Below are 18,206 nucleotides of genomic sequence, written 5' to 3'. Positions count from 1 at the left end.
GGTTCACCAGCTGGGAGACTTTTCCAGCTGGTTTCTTCGGATTTTCTAGAGGGATGATTCCATTCTCAGCAAACGTCTCCCTTGTCCTGGAAACTACAGATGCTTCTTTCCAGTCTCACCCCCACCCCTGACCCCCGTGACCAGCTCAGCAGTGTCTGGGGTGGGGAGAAGGCGGCGACTCCCCCGCCTCTTCACTACTGACGTCAGAAATGCTCTGAAGTGCTCACCATCGAGCACACGGCCCCGTGGCAGGGCTCTGCTACCTTCAGGGGCTTCACCTGTCAGGCGACCTCTACACATCGCTGGGGAGCTGTTCACACTGCAGAGACTGAGCAAGGGGAGACTGAGCAAGGGGACGACAGCAGAAAACACACGCAGACTAGCAGCCTGGCCCCCCCCAGCTGCTGCTGAAATGCCTGAAGGCAGGGAGGAAGGGTCTGCAAGGGCCTCTGGGTGCCCGCACGCACGGCAGCTGCACGGAAGAAGGCTCGCACTGAAACCCCAAGGGAACTGGGAAGAGTAGGAATAGCTGACACAGCCGGGACCTGATGCTGAACAGAGAGCTGGAGGGCGAGTCAGCAAGGAGGGTGCCGCCCAGGGTGGGCAAACACCCAGCCACTGGGCACCCAGCAGGAGGCCCTGATCCCCAGGCCCAGCTACAGCTCAGGTGAGGGAGTGAGGGTGCAGCTCTCCCCAACCCAGCACCTGAAACGCCTGTGACCGCCCCCAGCTGCCTGCCATGTGACTGGGCCTTGTGACTTGCTTCCAATCTAAATGGCGAGTGCTGGTCACACCAGTGAGAAGGGGAAAGGAGGCGCCACGCTGACACCACAGCAGAGGCTCACTGCCTACCAAATGATTCTTCCCCACACCCAAGGGCGCGCCTTCACTACCTTGAGAGAAAGGGATGAAGAGAAACACTAATGTGAGAGAGAAACACCAATCAGGTCACATCTCATACATGCTCCGACCAGAAATCGAACCCACAACCCAAGCAAGTGCCCTGACTTGGAAGCTGAACCCACAACCTTTTGGTGCACAGGATGCTCCAGCTGAGCTGCTGGGCCAGGGCCCCACAGAATAATGGGTAGGAAGGACAGGTAACCAAGGGGCAGACACACAAACGGACAGAGTGCTGAGCCTTGTGTGGGCACTTCACAGAAACAGGCATCCAAACACTGACCAGCAGAAGGCAGCAGCGACTCTGGGACTCGGGAGAGGCAGGGCTCATGGTGACACTGACCCCGTGGATGGCCAGCGGAGACCTCGGTGGGACACCGTGTGCTGTGCCTCTGCAGCTCGCATGACACGCAGCTGTGTTCACGTGCGGGCACATGAGAACCACACGTGCCCACGGCAACACTATCCAACACAGTCCCGACACCACCAACTGTGGGACGCACCATCAGAACACAGCCACGTGTCCTGTGGTGGTTCTCAGACATTCCAGCCCCAGGACCCTTCATTTCCTTGAAAACCACGGAGGACAACAGAGCACTTCCATCCATGCATGTCCTGTCTGGTGATGGTTACTGTTGTTCCGGCCAGAGCACAGCTCCCATGAAGACGGCAAAGCAGCAACCGCCTCCAGGCAGGCTGCCGGCATTCTACAAGGGTGCTCTGATCCCAAGCCCCAGAGAGGGCCTCAGAGATCCGAGAGGGCTTCGAAAGCCACTGTGCCCTCACCATGAAGACAAACTGACAACGGACTGAATTCCCACAGACACAGTACTGTGTGAATAAGCCCCACTTGAAAAAATGCCCATGGCAGGATTCCATTAATGCAACAAACAAAAACAAGAGGAGACACCCCATGGAGACTGGGAGAGTGTGAGGGCGGCCGTCCTGGCTCAGATGCAGCCTGCGGGGGCACGTGGCTGTGGGGCTCTGACCCCCAGTGAACTGAACCCGGGCGACCGTGCCGTCATGAAGCACTCGCCAAACCCAAGAGCGTGTGCTGAGCGGGGCACATGCCTCTGACACACACTTGTGCTCTCCGGGGCCAAGTCCTGCCAGGGTCCCTCCCCGTGGCCACCGCACCGGCCGGGCAGGTCTCCCCAGCAGGGGCTGGCATACTGGCCCACCGGGGACGGCTCCCACACTGAGTCACGCTTGCTGGTGACTGCTGTGGCCGACCACTGTTCTGCTGTTTTCCACCAACCACTCTGTCGTCTTCATTCCGCTTTGTGTCTCAATTCCTTTATTAGCTCCACATTCATTCAACTTTTCCCTTTATCACCACATCTAGTCACCCAGTGTCTGCATTCTCTTGCAGATGAGAACCTCGATCAAAACAGAGAACCTAGGAACAGACACACATCCACATGCCAGACTGCGTGCGATAAAGGCAGCTGTTTTAAAATCAGCAGAGGGAAATCAGCCAACAAATGCCATCGACATATGTGAGTAACCACTTAGAGAAAAACTTCATGTTCTGTGTAAGCTTTGAGATGTCATTTACATTCCACGAAACCCGCCCATTTTACAGTTCGTCACTAAACAAATCCTCCACGAGTCACAGGTGCACAGAACAGAGGAGACACAGGAAGGGCCACAAGGTGCCCTGTGTCAGTTCACACAGGGCCACCAGCAATCAAGGACGCTCTGTCCTGAGGAGAAGGGGGGGCGTCAGTGCTTGTGCAGCAGCAGCTCAGAGCCAGTGGGGGGCAGGTGGGGGGCAAGACACCGCCTTGCAGTCAGGGCTGAAAGACCAGCCCCCCCCAACCGGACCCCCAGGGCCCCGGAGCCACCACCTGACCCCACGTGCACACACAGCACCCAACGGGATGCTGCTGGAGAAGCGCAGCCAGAAGAGCAGGATAACGCCCATCTCGAGGGGGCTCCCAGAACGGCCATTAGCTGTAACAGCCCAGCTCAAAAATGACCGAAGTTCCCTCAGGAGAGGGAAAACCACAGCCATCAAGGCCACCTCGATCCCCAGTGTGCCACGCCTGCTCCAGCTCTCTGGTCTGTTGGGACACCGGAGCCACCCTGGCCCACGGCTGAGCCCCAGCACCAGCCGCAGGCAGTGCCCAGCAGGCAGGGGCCACGATGCTACTGCTGGGACTGAGCCACCACACTGCCACCCCCCAAGAACAGGTCCTCGGGTGGACACACACAGGCACACGCCGGGTGTTAACAGGTCACATGCAACTCGAAGCCCTGATACTCAGTCATCCCACCAGGAAGACAAGGGCTCCCGCGTCTGCCCCGCCCGCAGGAGGGCGGCACCTGTGCAGGGGGAGCCACACTGTGGCCCACAACACACAGCCCTCGAGAGCCATCAACCAAATCCTGTTTGTCTATAGCCAAAGAGCTCAGACATTGCTTTCAATAACCGTTGTGTGAGGAGACAGCCCTTTTCTGCTAGACATAAACAATCTGAAGCTTCGAGAAAACAGACAGAGACCCAAGTCGGGCGCAAACAGGGGGCATGACAGCCCGGCAGGGCCCAGACTGTCCCCTCTCAGGACCAAGGCAGGAAGAAGCCCACCTTCTGGGTGTGGTCGCTCCCCGACACACTCTCTTTGGAAGTCCTGCTGTCCTCAAGGGGAAATGTGGCCGCCTGCTCGGACCCCTGGTCCTCGTCCTCGTCCAGCTCCTCGGAGTCGTCCTCCTCCGAGTCCAGCTCCACGCTCTCCCCATTCACGTGCAGGGCGCCGTCACCCAGGTCCTGCTCGCTCTGGAGGAGGGGCGGGGACACACCCATGAGGCGGAACCTGGGAGCAGGACTTGCTAACCTGCCAGGACGGGGGGCGTGGGGGCAGAAGGTGGGCCTCCAACTCGCCCCCGACAGGAGGTGCTGCCTGGGGCAGGGGCGCCTCAGAGCCCAGGGCCTCCAGAAGGGACCGAGGTCGTCCAACAGCAGCTGCCTTGCACATGCCCTCGGGCCACAGCGGGCCTCCCCACGCCCGGGGGTCAAGGTGAGCGGCCCCCTTACCTTGGTGCCCACAGTGGAATGAGTTATGCTCCGAAACATCTCAATCACCGTCCTCTGCTTTAACACTTTGGTCTTTCTCTTAGGAACCAGGCTATAGGTTCCCATTCTTCGTTTTTTCTTCCGAGACACTGCAGCTGCTAAAACAAAAGGCAAGGAAGCTAAAAAAAAAAAAGTCAAGAGGCGACAAGAAGGGAGAGAAGTGCCATTCGACTGTTTTTCCAAGGCAGGTGACAGCTCACCAGACCCAGCCACCAACATCACCCCGACACCACAGTGACAGCATGGGTGACAGTCCTGAGCCGCTCAGAGGGAGCAGAGGGCACACCACAGGCCACACGGTGAGTTCACAGGACAAGCTGAGCGTGCGGACGCATCGCCGACCCCAAAAGTCGTGCCGTGAGCAGCAGTGCAGTGGGGCAGCAAGGTCTACGAACGGCAGCCTCACCTGGTCACGGGGAGAGGGCTGAGGGCACCCCCACTTCTCGCCCAAAGGAGAAGTGACACACATCTAGTGTGTCAGGCACTGAAGCACAGCCACACAGCAGGGCCCCGCAACCTTCCCGCCGCCCGACTCTCACTCAGCAGCCCACAACCTCAGGGGAAGAGGCCCCTGAAGGGACTGGATGGCTGCGAGGATGCAGGGGCAAGCGTCGGGGGGCACCGCAGGAGGGAGGCTGATGGGGTCCTGGCCTTTCTGGATGGCGCAGCACCAGGATGGCTGGGTTTACACAGCGAGGTGCTCGACAATATTTCATTTTTTTTAAAAAGCTCCAGAGTTTAAGATATTTCTGAAAACCACTGAGAGAAATTCCAATGTGCCAGTTCCACCAGGTGCAGAACTGGGAGATGGGCATGTGTGGGGCTGCAGGGCTGGAGGACAGGGTGCCTCACACGGGGTGAGGGGTGGCACACAGGACACCAGGACAACCTCCGTGTGGCCCTGCAGCGTACCCCCCAGCAGGGGGCTCAGCACCTGCCTCATCACAGGGAAGCCTGCCCTGCCCATACACAAGCTGGGACAGGGGTGCCCAGCCTAAGACCTGAGCCCCATAGTCCCAGGGGCAGAGGGTGGGGGGTTGCGGCTTGCGCTCTGACCCCCATGTGAACTCGCTCATCCTGCCTGCCTGTGCAGCCCGGCTGGAAAAGAACAGAACCTCCCGGGACCATCCCCACAGAGACCTCATCTCAAGCTTCCTGAGAGAGGCAGCCCGCGAGGGGTATCGGCACCACTGCCGTCCCTGGCAGGCTCTCTGGCGTCCCACACATGGACAGGCACAGAGGGACGGCCCAAAGGCCAGGCGGCCAGGCGGCCAGGCGGGGCTCCCCTACCAGGGGACCGCTGCAGACCCAGGGCAGGTGGGCCCTGGGCCTCCCTGGCAGAGACAGCACTGGGGCAGCTGGGCTGGGGGAGCCTCCGACCCCAGAAAGCTCTGGGCCTTGCACTGGCCTGCTGACCAGCCACGTCCTGCTGACCCCGACCGGCCAGGAGCTGGCAGTGAGGATGCTGGGAAACTGCCAACCCACGGAGCATGTGCTCTCAGAGAACCCAGATGAGAAAGACCACGCAACCCAAGGCCGAACAGGGAGAAGCCCGAACACCCTGACGCCACCCGGTGGTTGGAGCAGAGGGCTGCAACTCCGAAGAGCTATGCCGGGTGCCTGGCCTAGCTGTCCGAGACAAGCAATGCTGAGCCCAAATGGTCCAGGAGCTGGGGACAGAGGGAGAGGTTGACCCCATCTCCTACTGCCCCATCCCAACAGGGGAGGGCAGAAGGGCAGGACCCTTGGCCACGGGGCAATCCTGGGATCATGTGATGGCCCGTCACACTTGAAAATAAGCAGATGGGCCGTGACCACTCATGCTTTGACCAAGTGTGAGGCTGCGGGTTCGATCCCCAGTCCAGGGGCGGGGTGGGGGGAGCAGGAGCAGTCCTTCCTCTCCATGAGCCCTCTGGTCAGTGGAGAGGGACAGAGTGAGACCTCCCTGGTCACAGCCAGGTGGACAGATGTCCTCAGGTGCTGATGCCCCCCAACCCTGGTGGAATGAGAACAGAAACTGCAAGTCCTTCTTCCCAAGACACATACTGGCCACCCTTCAGGAAATGAGCTCTGTGACGGGGGGACTGTGATAGGACAAACAGCTGCCACACCCCGAGAACCTACGCCCCTCGACCATGTTGCAGGACCTGCGCCTGACCCAGGGGAGAGTAGCACCCTGCATGAGAATGCTGTAGTGACTCGGACTGGGACCGCAGCTCTGCTGGAAAGCATGTTATCAGGCCAAAGCTGCACACGGCGCCACAGGAGGCGAACATCCTTATCTCCAGGGACGCCACCCTGTCATTTTTAAGGGATGATACTGCAGTATTTAGAGGCTACAGGGGCTCGAGTCCGAAGCTCCACTCCTGTTCCGGAGACAAAGTGAGGAGGAGGCACACAGCTGTGAGCAGGTGACAACACGGGGCTGCACAGAGAGACGTGCAGCCAGACCCCTGCCTCCGCTCCGGAAGTCTGTACCCCTCACGTGTAGGAAGCAGCTCAGCGTCCAGGAGCAGACGCGCACCTGCGACCACTGACCCTCCCCAGGCTGCCCTCCCTGCAGACAGCCCCCTGCAGCCCGAGCACCGAGCTGACCTGGCTCCTGCCTGCACCCAACGTGCACGAGGGCCTCACACGAAGGGCCTCTCTGCACTGAAGGGCATCGCCCGTCCCCAGTTCCATCCTAGAGGTTCAAGAGGACGCCCCTGGCCCACTCCAGGTGTGCCTACCAGCACCCTGCAGTGGGGCCACAGGTGCTGCTCAGGGGAAGCGGTGGGCTGCAGAGCTGGGACCAAACCCCCTCTCTCCCCAGCCTCCATGTGCAGGTCTCCCAGCCACGTCTCCTACCCGACAGTGAGACCAGGGAGTAAGACTCTGATGAAAACCACCTCCACACGAGACGGGCAACCAGCAAAGAAGGCAACCCAGGTTGGGGAGGACGCTTAGCTCAGAAGCCCAATCTGGCTCGGCAGGGGTCCAGGTGACTGAGGACCTGCCAGGTCTAGCACTGCTGACCCAGCGCGCGCCCGTGCCTGTGGTCAGACGCGGCCCTAGCTCAGCAGGGTGCACGCCCTCGGCGCTGAGGGGCTCTCACCTGTCTGTGGCTTCGTGGTTGCCACGTAGCACTGGTTCTGAGGTAGCGACTGATGAAGGGGGGGGAAGGGGGGCAAAAGCTGCTGCCGTCCAAAATCAGGTGCATGTCTGCCGAGCTCCTCTCTTGGCTCCTCGTGGTCTCGAGCGTCTCTGAGCTCCTTGCCGGCTGCATGCTTCAGAACAGAGAGCATCAGTGCCCGTGACTGGGGGCTGCTGAGACAGCGCACCAGGAGCACAGCACCTCCCCACGGCCCTCCACTGAGATGGGTCACTGCCAGAGGCGGGAGCAGGTGGCTCCGGGCTCCTAGAGAGACACTGGTCCGCACCTCAAGCTGAGCCAGTGTTTCCACTTTCAGAGGGAAGAGAAGCAGCAGCAGTGACCGTATGTGGCAAAACCCAAAGTGACTCTCCCAGGCCCCATGTGGAGAGCACCCGTCAGCCCCGATGCAGGTGACGAACTGCCCCAAAGGTGGACGGTCCTCCCACTGGGCTGCACCGAGCGTGCTCCAACCACGCTGCCCCCGGTGACCTGCGTGCATGGCAGAGCCACGCTGCCCTCCAGCCCGTCTCAGCTCGCAGTCTGCCGAGCTCCTGAACCCGTCTTTGTCCTCAGCTGTCCCAGCTCTGGCCGCCTGTGACATCCACTGTGTCCAGCCTGGGCCCTGCTGTCGTCCCACAGCCTCAATACCACTGGCTCCAGGTCACCTACCACCCCGAGACAGCGCACTCAGATGCCACACAGTGGAGCCAGGCTTACTGTGCATACAGCAGAGATGCTAAACCAGAAAGGCACAAACACCCTCCAACAAACGATGCTGAGAAAATTAAACATCCACATGCCAGAGAGTGGATGGGGCCCTTACATCACAGTGGATACAGAAAGTAACCTAGAAGGGATCCGACATACACACACAACTCTTCGAAGAAAACCTATGGGGGTATTCACGACGTCGGACACGACAGAGATTTCCTGAACATGATACCAAAAGCACAGGCAGCAAAAGAGTAAAGAAACAAAGCAGACTTTTCAGCATTGAAGATGTCTGGCTGTGCGTCCACAGACACGATCGGCAGAACAGAAGGGCAACCCAAGGGACAGGAGGCACTGTTTGTAAGTCATGCATCTGATTAGAAATTGATGCCCAGAATACACAAAAACCGCACGACTACACAACAAAACGAATGACCAGATTGACAAGCGGGTGCCCTGCCTGGTGTGGCTGAGGGGGTGGGGTGTCACCTGCACACTAGGAGGCTGAGGGCCAGGTTCCTGGTTGGCGGGGGCTAGCAATCCCTGTTTCTCTGCCTCTCTTTCTCCCTCCCTTCCCCTCTCTCTAAAAATAAATAAATTAAACCTTAAAAAAAAAAAAAAAAGGCAACAGTCCTGGCTGCGTTGCTCAGTTGGTTAGCGCATCGTCCTGATGCACCAAGGTTGCGGGTTCCATCCCCAGTCAGAGCACACACAGCAATCAACCAACGATGCGTGATTAAGTGAAACAATAAAGCAATGTCTATGTGTGTCTCTCTGTCTAAAAAAATGACCAATAAAAAGAATGGGCAAAACATCTGAATAAACGCTTCTCCAAAGACACGCAGCTGGCCAACGAGCACACAAAAAGGCACCGACCGCCACCAGTTGTGAGGAACATGGGAGTCAGAACCATGACGAGACAGCATCTCACACCCACCGAACCGCCTGCGATTGGGGAAAACCCAGGAAACTGCCCATCATACCTCGAGCTAACCCAGCACACAGAGAGAAAGGAGTGCTGGCCAGAGTGTGGGGGCAACGGCGTACGAGTGCACAGGGGCACACACAGCGGTGCAGCTGATGTACAGTGTGGAGGGGCCCCGAAAGCCAACCCTGAGTGGCCGCATTACCCAGCAGCCCCGCTCCCGGGTCAACACTATCAAGGATGGAAACGAGGGGTCCCAGAGACTCAGTGCACACAGCGAGGGGCGGCGTCCCTGGTGGGCATCAGAGGGGCAGGTGAGCCACACACGCCCATGAACATGATAGAGTACCACTCAGACTTAAACAGGAAAAACTTCTGACTCCTGCCCCTACCCAGACGACCTGTGAAGACACTGTCGAGGGAAAGCAGCCAGTCACAGGGGGCGGGTCCTGTGAGGTCCCGCCCACATGCAGTCCCTGGAGGAGGCAGACCCACAGAGACAGGGAGTCCACACTGGGTGCCTGACGGGCGCAGAGCATCCATCCGTGTGGGAAGACGGACGTCCGGGAGAGGACAGTGGTGGTCCCACAACCACGTGAATGCACCTGACGTCGCAGAACTGAACCCTGAAACTGGTGAAGACAGTGCGTGCTGTTACGTGCGTTTTACCAGTCTTTTTTCAAGGCCTCCACATCCTCCGGGGTCACCGTCCAGAGGTGACCACTCACCCTACCAGCTGTGGCAGTGACAAGCTGGGGGGATCCCTGGGGTTCCAACGTGGCCCCCAGAGCACCCTCTACCTGCGCCCCTCTGACAAGGGCGCTCCCTCCACCCCCTGTGCCCAGTGCAGCCACACCCTCAGCCCTCGCCCTCCCGCCCTTGGCCAGTGAGCGCTGTTGCAGTGTGACTGGTCTGCCCTGCACGACACTCTCCTCGCTGGCTTCTGGTGAAGTTGCACCCCCTACAAACTGCCAGAGCTCACAGACAAGTGCAAAGCACAGCCCCAACACAGGCGTGGGCGGGAGCCACAGCAAAACCTCAGAGGAAACAGCCACCTGAGAGCTACCCAGAGACAAAACCCACTCTTTAAGGTGTGATTTTTTAAAAATCTAAAATAAAAAATCAAGATTCTAGATTTGTTAGGGCTCTGTTACGTGACAAAGCAAAAAGACAGAGACAAAAACTGCCGCCCCCACAGGCTGCCTGCATGGGTCCTGGGCACCCGACCAAGCCTTGGCCTCTCCCCAGGACTGTACCTGCCGCCCAACCTGCCTCGTGCCTGCCTCCAGGCTGCAGAGAGCTGGCACACTCCGATGCCCCCGCTGCCCACTCCCTGGCTCACAGGCTGCAGGTCAGGATGACCAGGGGATGGGATGAGCCCTCCCGACACAGACGGCATCTCCATGCAGACGATCCAGCTGCAGGGAACATGGAGAACAGCCGAGAGCTCTGAGAACAGGGTCATGCTTGCCCAGAGCCCAGAGGATCCCAGCAGGCATGTGTGGGAGGATGGGGTGCAGCTCAGAAGGAGAGACCCCGAAACAAGACGCCACAGTGACAGGCACCAAGGCCTGGGGCGGGGCCTGAGGGGATGAAGAGTTCTGTGCACTGGGAGTCACACGCATCTGCCCCGAGTGCCAGCCATATGCCTTGTGACCTGGAAAAACAGGGAGGACAGCACAGAGGTCCCCTCCCAGGTTTTGCAGCTTCCTGGGATCCCTGAGGCCACACCCACTAAAAGGCCTGTCAGAGTGGGGCAGGCACAGGACGGCACTGAGAGAGGAGGAGGCAGGTGAGGTGCGCAGGCTGGCCGTGCAGTGCCATGGTGCCCCGCCCCCCCATAGCAGGAGGGCAACGAAAAGTGAAGGCAGAATTCGGGCAACACAAAACCCAGGAGACCAGTGTGCACACTGCTCAGGGGACGACCCTCCAAGTGGTGCCGAGTTCCAACAACACTCCCACCTGAGGAACAGGACTCATGACAGAGGTAACAGAAAACTATAGCTACGGCCGTTTAAAGGGTGAGACAAAACACAACAAGAACACCAGTTGTTGTTACTGAAAAGTACTACTTGAAAACACTGAGTGCAAAAAAAGCACCCGTCAAAGTAAGAACGTGACTATGTGGAATGACAAACAAAAACATCCCAGCTGGACCCTTGGGAGGGGCCATCGGTAGAGACAGAAGGGCCGCATGAGGGACAGAGCCACTCACAAACCTCGCTCCTGACGTAGAAGAGACGCACCACCAGACCCACAGGGCCCACGGGGAGGACTGCCGAGAGGCAGTGCGGGCGACCCACACACACCCGGCATCAGACTGGCACCCGAATGCGCACTGGCAATGCCGGGGACAGAAAATCCCCAGGGCACCTGAGCACAAGTCCAAACCCACAGCCCTGGGAGAGCAGACAGGACCCTGCAGGCACGCAGAGAAGAGGGGCATGGCGGGCGTGGCAGAGGGGACACAGGGACAGTGCTGCCTGTGCTCAGCCCCATCCCTGAGGTGGGGGCTTGGAGCAAGAACAGAGACTGAGACATGTCCTCGGTGTGGCCCCTCGTACCCTCCTTCTGTGACACAGTGAGTCTGATCTCCACTTCTGTGGTGGGTGGCCCCCAGCAGGAGTGGCATCCATGAGGTGCCCACTCGTGGGCAACAGGTACCCACAGGAGAGCAGCGCAGAATGCAGGCTGACAACCCTACTGCCCCTCAAGCTGCTGACAGCATCTCCCAGGCTTCCTGGCCTGCGGATGACTGCTGCCTTCTGCTGGCCCCACTCCCTTGGCCACAGGTGCCCGCCTGCCGTGGTGACAGCCAGAGAAGACAGAGCAAACCCAACCAACGGGGCGCATTACCAGGCCCAGGATGGATTTCGGCATGGTCTTCCGAGCCCTATGAACCTTGACATCAGCACTAGGGGCCACGGGCTTCTTGTCCTCCATGTCTCTGCCCCCTTCCCCAGGCCGGGCTGGCGCTGCGGCGGCTGGCATCTGGGACAGCACGCTGGGAGTCCGCCCTCTGCCAGCTGTAGACGGGAGGGTCTTCGCAGCGTGCCCAGGGAGGGAGGGCGCCAAGGTGCTGGGGCCCCGCGGGGCCGGCTCCTGCGGGGCCGGCTTACTCAGGAAGTAGCCGTTGCTCCCAATGACGGCCGTCTGTGTGGGGTCATCAGTTGGGACATGGTGGTTCTGCCTCCCGGCTTCAGCCTCTCTTTCCGAAACCCCATTCTCTGCGACCCGAGTCGGCTTGTTGGGACCTTCCTGCGGGCTGACTTTCGTGTGTTCCTGCGTGTGCTCGGCTGTGCTGGCGTGCCTGCTGACGTCACTCCTTTCTAAGGACCCGTTGGTGGCCCCATCTGCGGCCACATGCGTCCCTCCTCCTGGCTTCTCTGCTGAGCCTTCATCAGCAGCCATGGAGATCTCTGCAACAGAGGATAAGAGTCAGCAGCTGCTGCCCACCTATGCCACCCCACCAGTGCCAGGGCAGCAGGCAGCAGCCCCTCCAACAGTCAGCCTCTGTCTAGGGGATACTCAGTGCTCCCCGTACAGACAGACAGTTCTCACAGATTCAGTGCAGAACGACTCCAATGTGAGCTCCGAAAGTCTGCTGATGAAGTGTGGGGAGGACCAAGTCTTGAGAAGAAAAGCCTGCTGGCTGTCTGTCCGCCCAGCATGTGCAGTGTGGGTGAGGCCTGCAGTCCTGCCCGAAGGGACTCAGTGTCAGACCAGTGGCACCAAACAGTCACTGCCCAGAAGAGTCCACGACTCATGGCGCAGGCTCCCATACCCCAGGCACTGAGGCACCACGGGAAGGAATCCTGAGCAGGACTTAGGCAGAAAACACTTCAGAAGTAGCTTCACAACTACGAACTTAAAGAAAATGGGCCACGGACCCAGAAAACGCACCCTGCCAGGTGAAGCGCCTTTTCAGCCTGCTCCCCACCAGAGCTTTGTCCCCTGCACAGCGCCGATGGGCGCCAGGGACCAGCCACAGTAAGTGCACTTCCCAGCAGAAGACCCCCAGGCACCTGCCCTCGTAGGCAGGCCAACGCAGGCCACCTAGGACCACTGCATCGCCGGATGCAGAAAAAGCCTCGATCAAGATCAGAACCCACCACTCCACCACTCCCTACCCTCCCCCGCAGTTCTTACAGGACGATTGCCTACCACTGGGCCCCCGGAACCCTGGGCCATGAGGGCGGGGCTCTGTCCATGTGCGCACAATTGCACCCCGAGCAGACACAGGCCTTAGCAGATCATGAGTGTAAGACACACAAACCAAACAAGTAAACAGACATCCGTTTTCTTTAAAATGCTCAGCCAGGCAGAACTGGTGGGACCTCACCCTGGAGAAGGCAACACACCACAGTGTGCGGAGAACATGCCTGTTCAGAGGTTGTGAACGCACCCACAAGACCAGAAATACCCTGCGGGCACCATGGGCACCTCCAGCGTTCACACAAACAAAGTAAGGTGACAGAGGAGGAAGGCATGGGGCCGAGGACAAGAGACAGGGGGAAGACTGCCCTGCACCTCCCAAGCAGCCCCATCAACTAGCAATGGAAACATAGCCACACCGGCCACACCACTGAACACGAGGCCACTCTCTCTGGGACAGCATGAGTGGGAGTATGAATATGGGGAAAGGTAAGACACTATTCGAAAGAAAGAGAACATTTTAAAAGGATATACAATTTTTTTAAAGATCTTTTATTTATTTTTTAGAGAGGAGAAGGGAGAGAGAGAGAGACACATCAATGTGTGGTTGCCTCTCGCGCGCCCCCTACTGGGGACCTCGCAGAGAGAGAGAGACACATCAATGTGTGGTTGCCTCTCGCGCGCCCCCTACTGGGGACCTCGCCTGCAACCCAGGCACGTGCCCTTAGTGGGAATCAAATGGGTGACCCTTTGGTTTGAAGGCCGGTGCTCAGTCCACTGTGCCACATCAGCTGGGGCAGGGATACACAATTTTAACCAAGACCTCTAGTGGAGAAAACCTCTGGTTTCAAGACCTCTGGTGATTTTAGTCAAGCCCTCTGTGGAGAAAAAAAGTTTAAGTCATCTAATGACCTTCAACGGACAAAAAAATACCAAGATGTCAGCTCAAATTATAAACCTAGAAACTCAATGAGGCCCCATCCATAGTGCAACTGGTGACCTGAGGTTCAACACGACCTCATTCCAAGTCATGGAGCATCTTCACAAACCACACAGTAACTTGCAGAGCAGACCGTGAAGGACTGGGTGGGCGGGCTCCCTGCAGCACATGCAGCCCTGACAGCTGCCCCAGCTGCACCTGCTGACTCACTTGCACACTTCAGTTTGAGAAACGCAACTGCAATGGTCTGAGAACCTGGTCGCAACTAGGGAGAATGTAGGAAAACAGGAATGTGGCCTAGAAAAGCTCAGGGACAAGAGAGAGACAAGCTTGGTCACACAGGGTGGCTGGTGGAGCAGGAAGCAGCCATCTGGTCTCAATCCTGGTCCTGACACAGAGCTCCTTACACCCTTCACACTTTCTGGGTGATGGGAGCGTCCTTTGTTCTAATCAGGTGACTCTGGGGGAGCTCCTGGGAGGGAGCGGTCCCCAGAAACAACAAGTATGCCTGGGGCAGAGCTGGGCACTGCAGCCCGAACCTGTACCCGGGGAGCAAAGAGGAGCTGGGGGCTGAGCAAGGGACGCAGCGTGCTCGCAGGAGAAGCCTCTGTAAAACCCCTGTGGGCCTGCACCCGCCCCGGCACCCAGCCCACCCATCTCTGCCACTGCTGTTCCCGAGCAGTGTCCTGCATGACGCCCCAGCCCGCAGTCAGTCAAGTGCTGCCCGGAGTCCGGCGGGTGTTCTAGAAACCCCCCACCCTAAGAGGGGCTGAAGGCAGCCCCCGATCTGCAGCTGCTCAGCGTGCAGGCACCGGGCCTTCTGTATGGGACAGCGATCTGAGGCGGGTCAGTCCACGGGGCAGAGCCCATGGCTCTGGAGGTCCGCGCCCCCTGCAGGAAGACAGTGCTGGGGCACAGCTGCATGGAGGATGCCCGCTGGTGCCAGACAGCAGGCGCTGCCTGGGGCGGAAGGCGCTGAGCCAGGGAAAAGCTGCTCCCCACACACGAGCAGGCCAGCCGTCTGCCCTCAAGGCCACATTCTCGCTCCACACAGCTCTGCACTTCTGGTCAGGGCATCACCCAGGGGAGACACAGAACAAGGGCATTCTGCTCGGGAAGCAGAAGCCACACCTTCCCTGGCAACACAAGCACCTGGAAGTAGCCACGAGAACTGACGATCAATAATACAAACAGTAACTGTGAATGTGATTGCACCTTCATCCAACCTCTCCACACCTCACAGAAAAGTTAACTCAAAACAAAAAAAGCCCTGGCTGATGTGGCTCAGTGATCTGAGTGCTGGCCTACAAACCAAAAGGTCGCCTGTTCGATTCCCAGTCAGGGCACATACCTGGGCTGCAGGCCAGATTCCCAGTACGGGGCATGTGAGAGGCAACCACACATCAATGTTTTCCTCCCTGTCTTTTCCCCCCTTCCACTCTCTGAAAACAAATAAATAAAAGCTTTAAAAAAAAGAAAAAGAGAACGCGAAGACCCTTGGGACCTTGAGCCAGGCTGTGTGTCTTACACTTTACACTGAAAGCACAAAACTCCCTGAAGAAAAATTGAGGGCGTGGCCTTAAACAGAATCAAACACTTCTCAAAGCTCAAGAGCAGCAAATGTGTGATAAGAAAGCATAACCCCCTCACCCCCGCCCCAGACAGCTACGATGACAGAGACAGACAGATGGACCATGAGGTAGAGTGCGGAGAAGGGCAGCCCGGCCACGGTTGCAGGGCGTGCAAGTGGGCACGCATTCTAGAAACACTTCTTAAATGGCCACCAGGCACTCACCCTGGACAGCAACCACAGCACTCACGCCGGGAAGATGAAGAGCCCGTCCACCGAGAACCCCACGGCCCCTCAGCTGCACAGGGGCATGGACACAGCCAACGCCACTCCTCCTCAGGGTGCCCACAGTGGCAGCAAGTGAAACGCATAGGTCTGAAGAAGCCATGGCTGCGAGATGTTTTTTATCAAATACTTTCCAAGTTTGACGGAAATGATAAAATAAGTGAACAAAGAAGCTTAAAGAACTCCAAGCAAGGAAAGCGCCAACAAACCAGACCACAGCACAACAAGCGAATTGCCGAAAATCAGCAGTCAAGAATATTTAAAGCAGCCCTGGCTAGTGTGGCTCAGTGGATTGAACACCAGCCTGAGAACCAAAGGGTCACAAGTTCAAATCCGGGTCGGGGCACATGCCTGGGTTGTAGGCCAGGTCCCCAGTAGGGGGCACGCAAGAGGCAAGCACACATTGATGTTTCTCTCCCTCCCTTCCCCTCTCTCTAAAAATAAATGAAATCTTTTTTAAAAGAATATTTAAAGCAGTGAAAGGCAACAGAGCACAGAGGAAGGGGCCAGCCAGAACAACAGGCTTTTGGTTAAACCCTACACAAGCCCGGAAGCAACTCGTAGAGGAAACAGTTCGCCTGGAGCTCTACAGCCAACATGATGCCCTGCAAACACCTCCAAAGCAATGATCTCTTTCTTAGACGTCACACCACAGCACAAGAACCAGAGAAAAATTGATGGTGTGGACGTTGGAACCAGGAACGTGTGTGCAGAGCACCAGCAAGAGCTTGAAGGACAAGCCACAGAGCAGGAGGGAGCATCTGCCAATCAGACCTCTGATGAGGAACCTGCATCTACATCAAAACCCAATAACCAACTTTAAAAACAGGCAAATGACTTGAGTAGACGTCTCCGGGAAGACCTGCTTGCAGCCCACGAGCATGTGGGAAGATGCTCAGCAACCAGGGGAACTGCCAGACAGGGTGAGCAGGAGGCTGGTCAAGGACAGGAGCTGCAGGTGCCGGCAGGAGAGAACCACTTGCCTGCGAGGCTGGAGAAAGGGCAGTTGTGTGGCCCCTGCCAAGGAGCCCCACCTGGGCCCGGAGCCCGCGGGAGGCAGGAAGGTGGTGCCTGCGGCACACCGCTGCTCCTTTCAGAAAGGCCAAGAGCAGGGCACCCAGGGAGCACATGCTTCCTGAGCCCCAAGTTCATCTTGTCCAGCACAGCACAGCGTGGCGTAGATGGGAGCACCACGCTGCACCCAGCCTGAAGCCCACGCCCTGGTCTGCAGCCAAGTGGGCACCCTGCGGGGCTGTGGCAGTATGTGACGGGAATGAAGCTGGGGGACGGCGGTGCGGTCTTGCTCTCCTGCATGGACCTGAGGTCTCCGCTGTTCACTCTGCGCAGGGAGAGGGGCGTTGGCAGGAGCCACTGCTTACCTTCCTCTCTCAGCAGCTCGGTCTTCATGCCGCAGTCCTGCTTCGGCTCCCCCTTCGCCGGCACCGCCTGCTGAAGAGAAAGACGGTCAGCTGGGGAGGCTACACAATTCTCCAGCATGGCCTCTCCAAAGTGAGCTCCACCCCCCAACCCCCACCCCCGACAACTGAACAGAAGTGATACGGGGAGGCCTAGGGCTCAGGCCCCTTCGGGGGATGAGGCAGGACACTGGCCCAGGGAAGCACGCGCCTGCGTGCCGGGATCAGGCTCACACAGTTGGACCTCACTGCTTCAGCTGAGCTAGAAATGCTATAAATTCCCACAGAGTGCCTTCTGCTGCCAACAAGAGTCTGCCTGAGTATCCCAAATGTCCAACAACCTACCAGAAAGTCACAGAAATGGAGAAATGAAGTCACCCTGAATCACCAAGGGTCTGGTCCACAATGTGGATGAGACAGGCCTCCTGGAACTGTTCTGGGACCACAGCACCTGCCTCAGGGAAGCCCAGCCCGCAGTACAGCAGTGCATGACCCCTCAGAGGCTCCACACCGAGCCTCCCAGGGCCCCCACAGGGCCACATGGGGAGTGGGGGCTCACGACTGCCTGCTCCTCTAGGGGGCCACCTGATGCACATCCTCCAAGTTTCCCACTGAAAGTTCCAGAACCCAGTGGCGTGACGCCCCTGGTATGTGTGTAATTGCTGGAACATTTTCTCTAAAGACACAACAAAGCACTCTCAGAACGCTCTCACAGAGCCTCAAGCTAGCTCCCTCAGTGTCCACCGTGGCTCCAAGAGCAGCAGGGGTCCTGCCCTGGCCACCCTAGACCTAGGACTGCCCTCCAGGCCATGACTCCTTCCTTAGCTGCTCCCCAGCAGCCTACAGGCAGAACTGACTTCCTCCCCAGGCACCCAGGCCAGGAAAGGGCACCCGCTGGGCCCAGCCCCTCCTGCCCAGGGCTGCACATGCGGCCCCACTGGCAGCTTTCCCAGGGGGTGCAGAGGACAGGACTGCAGGGTCCCTGAGAGGATCTGGCTCTCTGAGAAACACACACATGTGCACGCGCCACACAGGGCTGGGGCCCGGTCAATAGCGGCCTCGCCCTCTTCTGAGAGGCAGGGAGGCCTCAGGG

The 18,206-nt window shown here is 58.5% G+C and overlaps 1 protein-coding gene across 6 annotated transcripts in view; it reads right to left on the bottom strand.

Annotated features, from left to right (window-relative positions):
* Window positions 1–18,206, bottom strand: part of EHMT1 (euchromatic histone lysine methyltransferase 1) — a 95,944-nt gene that overhangs the window by 36,689 nt on the left and 41,049 nt on the right. For 3 of the 6 annotated variants that reach the window (XM_037036958.1, XM_037036961.1, XM_037036963.1), the window contains exons 2-6: window positions 17,078–17,147; window positions 11,605–12,167; window positions 7,074–7,245; window positions 3,941–4,098; window positions 3,494–3,682 (exon numbers count right to left, since the gene is read on the bottom strand). In XM_037036958.1, the coding sequence (XP_036892853.1) occupies window positions 3,494–3,682; window positions 3,941–4,098; window positions 7,074–7,245; window positions 11,605–12,167; window positions 17,078–17,147 (1,152 nt within the window). The remainder of the gene's footprint in view (window positions 1–3,493; window positions 3,683–3,940; window positions 4,099–7,073; window positions 7,246–11,604; window positions 12,168–17,077; window positions 17,148–18,206) is intronic. The other 3 variants (XM_037036960.1, XM_037036962.1, XM_037036959.1) reach the window with 2 other exon arrangements.

The sequence above is a fragment of the Sturnira hondurensis genome, unplaced genomic scaffold, assembly GCF_014824575.4.
Source record: "Sturnira hondurensis isolate 20B ecotype Veracruz unplaced genomic scaffold, ASM1482457v3 Scaffold0022908, whole genome shotgun sequence".
NCBI lineage: Eukaryota > Metazoa > Chordata > Mammalia > Chiroptera > Phyllostomidae > Sturnira > Sturnira hondurensis.
Note: the sequence above shows the minus strand (reverse complement) of the source record. Positions and strands in the feature narration are given on the sequence as shown.